Genomic DNA, 12,693 nt, shown 5'->3' on the forward strand with positions numbered 1-12,693 from the left:
ACAGCCCCCCTGTAGATAACGCCATACAGTCCCCTCTGTAGATAACGCCATACAGCCCCCTCTGTATATAGCGCCATACAGCCCCCTGTAGATAGCGCCATACAGCCCCCCTGTAGATAACGCCATACAGACCCCCTGTAGATAACACCATACAGCCCCCCCTGTATGTAACGCCATACAGACCCCCCTGTAGAGAACGCCATACAGCCCCCTCTGTAGATAACGCCATACAGCCCCCCCTGTAGATAATACCATACAGAACCCCCCCCCCCCGTAGATAACGCAATGCAGACCCCCCTGTAGATAACACCATACAGAACCCCCCCGTAGATAACGCCATACAGCCCCCCTGTAGGTAACGCTATACAGCCCCCCTGTGGGTAACGCTATACAGTCCCCTGTAGGTAGTGCTATACAGCTCCCCCTGTAGGTAACGCTATACAGCCCCCCCTGTAGGTAACGCTATACAGCCCCCCTGTAGGTAACGCTATACAGCCCCCCCTGTAGGTAACGCCATGCAGCCCCAACCCCCCAAAAAAATCTGACTTACAGTGTGTCCTACAAAAGACATGTATCCCCAGGATAGGGGATACATGTGTGATCGCTGCCATTGATAGGGAGAACAGGGGACTAAAAGTCCCCCCAAGTTTTCCATGACTAACCTCTGACTTCCGGCGTCTGCGCAGCTCAATAAAAATGAAAGGTGTGCTGGTCACGCATGCGCACAAGCGCGACCGGCGCTCCATTCATTTCTACGGAGCTGCCGACACAGACCCCGGAAGTCCGATGTTTGTGATGGAGAACTTCAGGGGACTTTCAGTCCCCCGTTCTCCCTATCAAAGCCAGCGATCACACATGTATCCCATATCCTGTGGATAGGGGATACATGTCTTTTGTTTAATGGCAGAGCGGGGAGATACCTCCCTGCTCTGCCGTAGTGTTCAGTGGCGTCGCGCTGTAGCAGCCATAGCGGCTGCTAGCGGAGCCTCCGGCCATGGTGGGGGCTCGTGCCGGCGGGCGACACGGGACACCTCATGCCGCGGGACCCGTAGCGGCCGCTACGGCTGCTACAGCGGTAGTTACGCCACTGTAGTAGACTTAACCCCTTCTCGACATCTGCCATATATACAGCGAGGGGCGGGAGGGAACGTATGTTGCGGGTTCACAGGCCTAGCCAGCTCCACAAGTTGTGTGTATCGGCTATGTTACAGCCGAAACTTCACTGCAACGAGCGGAATCCCGCTCGTTTAAGCCCTTAGATGCAATAGCGACAGCAGAATCTAAGCTGTTAGATAGCGAGGTGCCGTCCACTCCAACGTCCTATTGGCCGCCCCACGACATGATCGTGGAGTGCAGAAGGTTGTCGTGGCAGCCTGGGGGCCTAATGAAATATATATATATACTTATAAATATTAAAAGTAAAAAAAAATCCCCCCCCAAAAAGAACATAATTGATATCTCCACGTCCGTAAAAGTCCTAACTATTTCAATATAACATTATTTAACCAACAAGGTCAACGCCGTACAAAAACAATTAATGCCAGAATCATTGTTATTTTTTTGGTCACCTCATCTCTCACAAAAGAAATTGAATAAAAAGTGATGAAAAAAAGTCTTATGTACCCCAAAATGGTATCAATAACAACTGCAGCTTGCCCTGCAAAAAACAAGCTCTCACACCGCGCAATCGAAGGAAAAATGAAAAAGTAATGGCTCTCAGAATATAGCGACACAAAACTAATTTATTTTTAACAATTTGTTTTTTTCTTGTAAAAGTAGTAAAATATGAAAACAACTACAGTGAAGGAAATAAGTATTTAATCCCTTGCTGATTTTGTAAGTTTGCCCACTGTCAAAGACACGAACAGTCTAGAATTTTTAGGCTAGGTTAATTTTACCAGTGAGAGATAGATTATATATATATATATATATAAAAAAAAAAAAGAAAGTCACATAGTCAAAATTATATATATTTATTTGCATTGTGCACAGAGAAATAAGTATTTGATCCCCTACCAACCATTAAGAGTTCAGCCTCCTCCAGACCAGTTACACGCTCCAAATCAACTTGATGCCTGCATTAAAGACAGCTGTCTTAAATAGTCACCTGTATAAAAGACTCCTGTCCACAGACTCAAATAATCAGTCTGACTCTAACCTCTACAACATGGGCAATACCAAAGAGCTTTCTAAGGATGTCAGGGACAAGATCATAGACCTGCACAAGGCTGGAAAGGGCTACAAAACCATAAGTAAGACGCTGGGTGAGAAGGAGACAACTGTTGGTGCAATAGTAAGAAAATGGAAGACATACAAAATGACTGTCAATCGACATCGATCTGGGGCTCCATGCAAAATCTCACCTCGTGGGGTATCCTTGATCCTGAGGAAGGTGAGAGCTCAGCCGAAAACTACACGGGGGGAACTTGTTAATGATCTCAAGGCAGCTGGGACCACAGTCACCAAGAAAACCATTGGTAACACATTACGCCGTAATGGATTAAAATCCTGCAGTGCCCGCAAGATCCCCCTGCTCAAGAAGGCACATGTACAGGCCCGTCTGAAGTTTGCAAATGAACATCTGGATGATTCTAAGAGTGATTAGGAGAAGGTGCTGTGGTCAGATGAGACTAAAATTTAGCTCTTTGGCATTAACTCAACTCGCCGTGTTTGGAGGAAGAGAAATGCTGCCTATGACCCAAAGAACACCGCCCCCACTGTCAAGCATGGAGGTGGAAACATTATGTTTTGGGGGTGTTTCTCTGCTAAGGGCACAGGACTACTTCACCGCATCAATGGGAGAATGGATGGAGCCATGTACCGTCAAATCCTGAGTGACAACCTCCTTCCCTCCACCAGGACATTAAAAATGGCTCGTGGCTGGGTCTTCCAGCACGACAATGACCCAAAACATACAGCCAAGGCAACAAAGGAGTGGCTCAAAAAGAAGCACATTAAGGTCATGGAGTGGCCTAGCCAGTCTCCAGACCTTAATCCCATCGAAAACTTATGGAGGGAGCTGAAGATCAGAGTTGCCAAGCGACAGCCTGGAAATCTTAATGATTTACAGATGATCTGCAAAGAGGAGTGGGCCAAAATTCCATCTAACATGTGTGCAAACCTCATCATCAACTACATAAAATGTCTGACTGCTGTGCTTGCCAACAAGGGTTTTGCCACCAAGTATTAAGTCTTGTTTGCCAAAGGGATCAAATACTTATTTCTCTGTGCACAATGCAAATAAATATACAGTGAAGGAAATAAGTATTTGATCCCTTGCTGATTTTGTAAGTTTTCCCACTGTCAAAGACTTGAACAGTCTAGAATTTTTAGGCTAGGTTAATTTTACCAATGAGAGATAGATTATCTAAAAAAAAAAAAAACTGAAAATCACATTGTCAAAATTCTAAATATTTATTTGCATTGTGCACAGAGAAATAAGTATTTGATCCCTTTGGCAAACAAGACTTAATACTTGGTGGCAAAACCCTTGTTGGCAAGCACAGCAGTCAGACGTTTTTTGTAGTTAATGATGAGGTTTGCACACATGTTAGATGGAATTTTGGCCCACTCCTCTTTGCAGATCATCTGTAAATCATTAAGATTTCGAGGCTGTCGCTTGGCAACTCGGATCTTCAGCTCCCTCCATAAGTTTTCGATGGGATTAAGGTCTGGAGACTGGCTAGGCCACTCCATGACCTTAATGTGTTTCTTTTTGAGCCACTCATTTGTTGCCTTGGCTGTATGTTTCGGGTCATTGTCGTGCTGGAAGACCCAGCCACGAGCCATTTTTAATGTCCTGGTGGAGGGAAGGAGGTTGTCACTCAGGGTTTGACGGTACATGGCTCCATCCATTCTCCCATTGATGCGGTGAAGTAGTCCTGTGCACTTAGCAGAGAAACACCCCCAAAACATAATGTTTCCACCTCCATGCTTGACAGTGGGGACGGTGTTCTTTGGGTCATAGGCAGCATTTCTCTTCCTCCAAACACGGCGAGTTGAGTTAATGCCAAAGAGCTCAATTTTAGTCTCATCTGACCACAGCACCTTCACCCAATCACTCTCAGAATCATCCAGATGTTCATTTGCAAACTTCAGACGTGCCTGTACATGTGCCTTCTTGAGCAGGGGGACCTTGCGGGCACTGCAGGATTTTAATCCATTACGGTGTAATGTGTTACCAATGGTTTTCTTGGTGACTGTGGTCCTAGCAGCCTTGAGATCATTAACAAGTTCCCCCCGTGTAGTTTTCGGCTGAGCTCTCACCTTCCTCAGGATCAAGGATACCCCACGAGGTGAGATTTTGCATGGAGCCCCAGATCGATGTCGATTGACAGTCATTTTGTATGTCTTCCATTTTCTTACTATTGCACCAACAGTTGTCTCCTTCTCACCCAGCGTCTTACTTATGGTTTTGTAGCCCTTTCCAGCCTTGTGCAGGTCTATGATCTTGTCCCTGACATCCTTAGAAAGCTCTTTGGTCTTGCCCATGTTGTAGAGGTTAGAATCAGACTGATTAATTGAGTCTGTGGACAGGAGTCTTTTATACAGGTGACTATTTAAGACAGCTGTCTTTAATGCAGGCATCAAGTTGATTTGGAGCGTGTAACTGGTCTGGAGGAGGCTGAACTCTTAATGGTTGGTAGGGGATCAAATACTTATTTCTCTGTGCACAATGCAAATAAATATATATAATTTTGACTATGTAATTTTCTGTTTTTTTTTATTTTTATATAATCTATCTCTCACTGGTAAAATTAACCTAGCCTAAAAATTCTAGACTGTTCATGACTTTGACAGTGGGCAAACTTACAAAATCAGCAAGGGATCAAATACTTATTTCCTTCACTGTATATAATTTTGACAATGTGATTTTCAGTTTTTTTTTTTATATAATCTATCTCTCACTGGTAAAATTAACCTAGCCTAAAAATTCTAGACTGTTCATGTCTTTGACAGTGGGCAAACTTACAAAATCAGCAAGGGATCAAATACTTATTTTCTTCTCTGTATATAAATTTAGTATCTCCGTAATCGTATTGACCCGCAAAAAAAAGTAAACATTTTGTTTTTTCCATAAATCAGTAGTACAAGCGATAAGAAACTTTGTAATATATCTTATTACAGAAAAATGCCTCTTTCTCCACTTATCAAAATTCTCTCTTCCACGCCCCTGCCTACTTAAATGTTCACTCACTGAATTTACTGATAAACTCTGTTCACAAGAATCTGTACACTTATAGATCAGGTGTCAGCTGCCGCCCATAGAAGTCAATGGAGAGGGGGAGTAAGAAGAGGGAGCTGTTGGATGGAGACAGAGAAGAGACAGACACAGACGCTGCTGTAGCTTCTAGTAAGTGTTATATCTCACCCTAGTGCTTAAATTCACAGCTACACTGCTTATTACTGCTATGTAATGTCCTCCATGTTGCTGATGCTGCTTCTATATGTGTGTGTATAAATTATAAATAGAGATAGGGGAGCTGGATCTCATGGGAGATATAATAGCAGCACTGTCTTGGATTCCTCTGGACCTGAGCTCAGGGAAAACTGACAATTAGAAATAGAGCTTCTGAAGGGGAAAACTGGTGAAAAATGCAGGATACAAGTCATATAATGGCCAGAAATAGTGCTATTCCTTATGTACACACATGATAGCTTAATTCTGAAAGGTCAACTGAAAAGTTTAGGTATGCTTTTAAGGGAATATTTCTGTAGTTTTGGCCCCTCAAAACTGCTGACCAAGTTATATGATGGTCATGCAGGCAGCATAACACCAAAAAAAATCAGGTTTTAATGTTCCCAGCGGCAGTGTATCCCTTTTCACTATAACACAGTGTATCAGTTCTGACTATAATGTCCCTTTAACTAATTATTTCCAGTCACAGAACATGGTTGTCGCTACATACCCTACTGCGTTTTAGACACTAAAGGATAAATATTGAACAGTATAAAGTGTTTTTTTTAAAGTTACTGTTGCAGCAGCACAAATAAGAATTAGGGATCCCTAAAGAAAACTAATAATGTATCACATTGGCGTAGTAATAGTTTAATAATATAATATTTAGCAGTCAACGGATACCTGAGTTCACTTTTATGAACTTCTACAATTTTTGTTTCCAATTTCTGTGATTGTTTAGGAAACATCTTGAAATCGCAAATGTAATCGTCAGGATGTTCATCAGGGTCATAATCTCCGATCTCAGCTGCAAGAAAAAAAAAACATGATATAATTGCTGCCCAATTGCTACCTGTGTCAGGCTGGGCTTACATACAGACTTTTTAAGCATGACAGTAGCAGTCCATAATTAAGGCATTGCACTTTATAAGAAAGAAGTTGCATGCACGTCATATAATGTGACACGACGGTTGCTTTTGAAGTTGTTGCGCAAATAATTCTGTGTGTAGCTCCTGTCTTGAAGGTGAACAACCCTTTCCATGTCATAAAGGGGGTAACCTGCTCAGGACTGTAGCAGTGAGCCACTATAAAGTGCAGTGCTAGTTCTGGTGACTTATGGTATGGAAAATATGTGTGTAAGAGACTTGTCAGTGGCAGACCATGCAGCTGCTATAGGAGAGTATATGGTGTTTGCCCGCCTGTTTCTATGCTGGGTATATGCTTACCTATATTGGATGTCACAATGGATGTTCTCGAAAGACAATTTGTATATCTTATACTCTAATGCTATAAAATTATACTCATGTGCAGCCTTAGTTATTAGATTTTGTTATTTTGTTAGTCCAGATTGCTTGGGCTTCTTACACCTTTATGGTTGGTCTTCTCATGGATCACTATATGGTCTTGCTGTATACAGTGTTTTTAATAATTTTTTGGTACAAATAAAATGTCTACTATTCTTTATTAGCTGGATGTGTATGTCTCTTGATCTTGCCCTGATTTTGTGGTTTTGTAAAGCTATTGGACCTGTGGGCTGGGAAGGCCAAGCAGCCATGTACTTTGTGTAAAATTGCCCTTCCCTTCTGGCTCCTACCACCTCCTCTATTTTCTTTCATAGGTCATATTTTCAAATCCCCGGCATGCACTATTCTGCTGCAAAGAAGTGGCAGATTTCAACCATATCATTACAAAGGGTAAAATCAGTGGTCGAATTCACATCAAAATCTGCACAAGTATAGTGGGGCTCTCCAAAGTTTACTATGGGTCCTGGTATTTTCGTGTTACACCCCTGGGACTTGTAATATATGATTTGCATAGTTACCTTGGACAATGCAAGCACCAAGGAATGCAGCATCACCAAATGAACACAACAGACGTCCATGAAAAATGTCCCTCTTTAATTGAAGATACAAAAGATACCTGGAAAAAAACAAACACAACTTTAAATTTCCATGTTTTAATCTGGGTGAATACTTTACCCCTGATTAAAGTCTGAGTGGTCAGGTTGACCATACCTAGGACTACAGAAAGAATAATTAACCAGGAAGGAAACAAAGCAAACTTATGCATGAAAATGCCTCACTTAACCATTTCATGACCAAAGGTCATTGATGCCCCTGTGTCCATGTCAAGTTTTCCATTTTTGATATGCACTTCTTTAAACGATAATATCTTTGCAACCTCTTTGAATATCATTAACTATTTTTACTTTGTTTTTTTACAAGACTTATGAGGCTTTCAATTTCTAGATTAGTTTAATTAATTCCATGGTTTTCATTTTTATTATGAGAAAACAAATCCCTAAAAATGTGAAAAAAAACAAGACACATATATTTACTGTTGCAGCTCTGTAACAATTAGTTGTCTTCTCTCTCCGTCAGCCTAGATTGCTGTGAGGGGAGATGACAGTGAAAGACAGCCATTAAAAACGGATCAACTGTCAATTGTTGCATCAGTGTGTCTCAAAATTTTCATCCATTTCCCGGCCATCTGACTATATGTAACCACTGTTTGCCACCCGTTCTTCATGGCAGTTAAAAAAATTGATTAATTTCATTTGTTAGGGTTTTCGTCACAACCTCTAAAATCACCACAGTGCCCATGTAGATAGTGCCGCAATGCCCCTGTAGATAGTGTCACAGTGCCCACTGTAGATAGTGCCAGTGCCCACATAGTGCCAACCCCCCTAGATAGTGCCAGCCCCTGTAGATAGCACCATACCCCCTGTAGATAGTGCCACCCCCTGTAGATAGCATCACCCCTTAAGATAGGACACCCCCCCTGTAAATAGTACCACCTTCACCTGTAGATAGTACCCTCCCCCCTGTAGATAGCGCCACTGAAGCTCCCTCTATGAGCAGAATCTTCAGCCAGAGCATTGCTGACGCTTTTGGCGGGGATTGTGGTCATAGAGGGAGTCCCTGACTTCACTGTCCATATATGGATAGAGACGTCCATGATTCCCTCTAGGAGCGGAGTCCCCGGCCAAAGAGTCGGCAATGCTCTGAGTTTCCACTCCTAGAGGGAACCCCTGACATCACTGTCCATATATGGACAGTGACGTCAAGGGCTCCCTCTAGGAGCACAACCCCCCACCAAAGCGTCAATACTTAGTTGAAGCCCCTTTGGCAGCGATGATAGCCTCCAGTCTTCTTGGATATTATGCCACAAGGTTTGCACACCTGGATTTGGGGATTTTCTGCCAATCTTCTATGCAGACCCTCTCAAGCTCTGTCAGGTTGGATGGGGACCATCGGTGGACAGCCATTTTCAGGTACCTCCCGAGATGTTCGATTGGATTCAAGTCAGGGCTCTGACTGGGTCACTCAAGGACATTCACAGAGTTGTCCCTAAGCCACTCCTTTGTTGTCTTGGCTGTGTGCTTAGGGTTATTGTCTCGTTGGAAAGTAAACCTTCGGCCCAATATGAGGTCCAGAGCACTCTGGATCAGGTTTTCATTAAGAATTTCTCTGTACTTTGCTCCATTCATCTTTCCCTCAACCCTGACCAGTCTCCATGTCCCAGCCTCTGAAAAACACCTTGACAGCATGATGCTACCACCACCATGCTTCACTGTAGGGATGGTATTGGGCAGGTGATGAGCAGTGGATGGTTTCCTCCAGACATGACGCTTAGAATTGAGACCAAAAAGTTCAATCTTGGTGTAATGAAGGGGTAGGGAGACAGACAGTTCTACTAATCTACCCGCCATTCAGTCCCTACCTACTTTCACGACCCATCCTAGGCGACGGCGTACAACTGGGCGACGGTCCCTACGCTCAGTATGTGCACGACAGACAAACAGACAAGGGTACACAGAAGCTAAGGGAAAAGGGGCAGTTGCCCACGGCAACACCGTGAGCAACAAGAGTAGTGAACGAGCCGAGTCAAACCAGAAGTGTACGAGGTACCAAATGCAGAGCAGGAGCGTAGTCAGTAAAGCCAGGGTCAAAATGAAGCAGAGGTCAATAGTAATAGCTGGAACAGCAGAGCCAGGAAACAAGAAAGAATCACAGGCAAAGACAAGAAGCAAATGAAGGTATACATAGACTGAGGGCGGGAGCTAGAACCGTCTGGTCAGGCTGTGATAGGTTCTCCCACTCCTCAGCCTACCAGCCTGAGTGGTATCAGATCTAGTCACTCTTTCAGACCTAGGAGCAGATGCAGACTGATTAACCACGGGCGTCGACACAGAAGCTGTGTCTGGCAGATCTTTTACACTTGGTTTCCTCACACCACAAAATCTCGTTTTGTCACAGTCTGAGAGTCTCTAATGTGTTTTATTGCAAACTCCAAGCGAGCTTTCATGTGTCTAAGAAGTCTAAGTCTAAAACTACAGTAAGTCTAAGACTAAGAAGAGGCTTATTTCTGGCCACTCTGCCATAAAGTGGAGTACTGCAGTGGGTTGACCTTCTTGGAGTTTCTCCCATCTGCATACAGGATCTTTGGAGTTCAGCCAGAGTGACCATTGAGTTCTTGGTCACCTCTCTTACCAAGGCCGATTACTTAGTTTTGTAGGGCGGCCAGCGCTAGGAAGAGTCCTGGTTGTTCCAAACTTCTTCCATTTAAGAATTATGGAGGCCACTGTGCTCTTGGAAACTTTCAGTGCAGAATTCTTTTTGTACCCTTCTCCAGGTCTGTCTGACAGCATTGTCAGCTGTGAGACCAGAAAAAACTGCTCCATTACGCCTACAAACATCTGCCCATTGCTTGCAATGGGTTTTATGATGTTCTGTTCCCACGAGGTGTAATTTTATGCGTCGCTGTCAAAAGACTCCATTGAAAAACAGCTCAAATAACGTCCGTAAAATACGCTGCGAAAAAAGCGAGTTGTTAAAACGTCTGAAAATCAGGAGCTGTTTTCAGGCGAAAACAGCTCCGTATTTTCAGACGTATTTTCCTAAGCCGTGTGAACATACCCTTAATCACCCTTAATCAGCAACAACCTAATGTATGGGAGCAGCCCAACTGTTAGGGTATGTTCACACGGCCTATTTACGGACGTAATTCGGGCGTTTTTGCCCCGAATTACGTCTGAAAATAGCGCTTCAATAGCGCTGACAAACATCTGCCCATTGAAAGCAATGGGCAGACGTTTGTCTGTTCACACAAGGCGTATATTTACGCGCCGCTGTCAAATGACGGCGCGTAAATAGACGCCCGCGTAGAAGAAGTGACCTGTCACTTCTTTGGCCGTAATTGGAGCCGCTATTCATTGACTCCAATGAATAGCAGCGCTAATTACGGCCGTAATTGACGCGGCGTTCAAGCGCCTGCACATGCCGGTACGGCTGAAATTACGGGGATGTTTTCAGGCTGAAACATCCCCGTAATTTCAGCCGTTACGGACCCCCGCCGTGTGAACATACCCTTATTCAAAGTCTGTCATCATGGTAAACAAAGTTCAGGAACATATGACTTTAACATGCCCACTTCTTTGTCCCCATCTTAAAGATTATTCCATAGTGAATATTCTCAACTTCCATCATTTGTTTCTCTTCAATAAGAATAATCATTTTCACAATTGTAGCTTCAGCTAAAGTTCAAATCATAAATATATCAAATTCACTGAAGTGCTCCTCCCGGTAAAATTCACAAGCAGCAATAAACTTGCCATATACTTTATCGACCTTCTGTGTTCCAATCTGTTTGACTGACATTCAATTGGGAAGGGTAAGCAACTAAGCAGTACTAAAGCATACTGTTCCACATTTTAGTTGACCACAAATTATATATAGAGTAACTGCTTCCGATCAGCAGTGACTATTCACGTCCTATTAGACGTGCCACTTTTCACAGGGTTTAATAACCGTCTTTCTGTTCCTCCTCTCGCAGTCTTCCAGTGCTCGCCCTCCGTCTTTCCTGCTGCCAATGAAAGCCTTGGCACTTGCCCAATAATAACCCAGCCAATAGACTTAGATGCCTGTGTTCACCATGATTAACCTCTTTCAGAATGCGAACAATGCTGATCAAGGTGCTGATAAAGATAAGGTGCTCCCTTTGTCAATTGCCAGTCAGCCCCAATATTGGAATTGCCTGGTAGGATGGTTTTATATGGTCAGCCCGGAGCCTAACAAAAGCTTTCAAGGCTGTCCAGATATAATGCCTGTTTAGGGCATATCTTCGGTATACCCTAATAGATGCCTGTGCATTTTATATGAATATGCAATAATATAATGAATTATAACATTGCATTATAGTAAAAAGATATTTAAAAGTAAAATTCCCCTAGTAAAATTTAAAAAATCTGAAATAAAGTTTGTTAATAAAAAAAGGGTAAAAAAGAAAAAAATATAATAAACAATGTTTTTAAACTCATAATTTTTATTGAATAAAATTTCTGAAACAGTAAAAAATCATAAAAATTTTTGATATGCTCACATTTTAAACAACCCCACCAATAAATGTATCATGTCAATTAAAGGGGTTGTCCACGACCGGATAACTGATGACCTATCCACAGGATAGGTTATGAGTATATGATCGGTGAGGGTCTGACACTTGGACCCTGCTCCGATCAGCTGCTCCGGCTGCCTCCGGGCACTGGACGCCCATGTCTGAAGCAGTTGGCTCTGGTCACGGAATATCGGCCGAGCTGCAGTACTGCAGCTCTGCTCCTATTCAAGTAAATAGGAGTAGAGCCACAGTTCTGCAGAACGGCCGCTATGCAGTGGTCAGAGTCATCTGCTTCCGGCTCGAACTACTGCATACCCTTCAAAACATCCGGCGCCTGGAGACAGCGCAGTTGATCGGTGTGGGGTCTGATTGTTGGACCCCCACGATCATATACTAATGACCTATTCTTTGGATAGGTCATCGGTTGTCCGGTTGTGAGCAATCCCTTTAAGGTAAACAGTGTAAATAATAAAATTAACCCCTTCCCGCTTTAGCAACTTTTGACCTTCTTGACAGAGTCTAATTTTTCAAATCTGACATGTTTCACTTTATGTAGTAATAACTTTGGAATGCTTTTACCTATCCAAGCGATTCTGAAGTAGTTTTCTCGTGACACATTGGACTTTATGTTACTGGCAAAATTTGCTCGATACATTCAGTATTTAAATGTGAAAAATAAAACAATTTAGCGAAAAATTGCAAAAATTTGCAGTTTTCTAAATTTAAATGTAACTGCTTGTAAGACAGGCAGTTATACCACCCAAAATTGTTGCTAATTAACATTCCCCATATGTCTACTTTAGATTGGCATCATTTTTTTTTTTTAACCACTTAAGGAAATGGACTAGTTTGCACGTTCAGGACGCAGCCCCATTTTTCAAATCTGACGTGTCACTTTA

At 42.9% G+C, this 12,693-nt stretch overlaps 2 protein-coding genes across 3 annotated transcripts in view; one reads left to right on the top strand and one right to left on the bottom strand.

Annotated features, from left to right (window-relative positions):
• The window catches only part of FRMD3 (FERM domain containing 3), a 335,672-nt gene that overhangs the window by 134,004 nt on the left and 188,975 nt on the right, over window positions 1-12,693 (bottom strand). Inside the window, exons 5-6 of the mRNA XM_075828480.1 lie at window positions 7,221-7,318; window positions 6,083-6,206 (exon numbers count right to left, since the gene is read on the bottom strand). Coding sequence (XP_075684595.1) covers window positions 6,083-6,206; window positions 7,221-7,318 — 222 coding nt within the window. The remainder of the gene's footprint in view (window positions 1-6,082; window positions 6,207-7,220; window positions 7,319-12,693) is intronic.
• IDNK (IDNK gluconokinase) overlaps window positions 1-12,693 on the top strand; it is a 358,457-nt gene that overhangs the window by 79,226 nt on the left and 266,538 nt on the right. The window lies entirely within an intron of this gene.

The sequence above is a fragment of the Rhinoderma darwinii genome, chromosome 1, assembly GCF_050947455.1.
Source record: "Rhinoderma darwinii isolate aRhiDar2 chromosome 1, aRhiDar2.hap1, whole genome shotgun sequence".
In the NCBI taxonomy this organism is placed as follows: domain Eukaryota; kingdom Metazoa; phylum Chordata; class Amphibia; order Anura; family Rhinodermatidae; genus Rhinoderma; species Rhinoderma darwinii.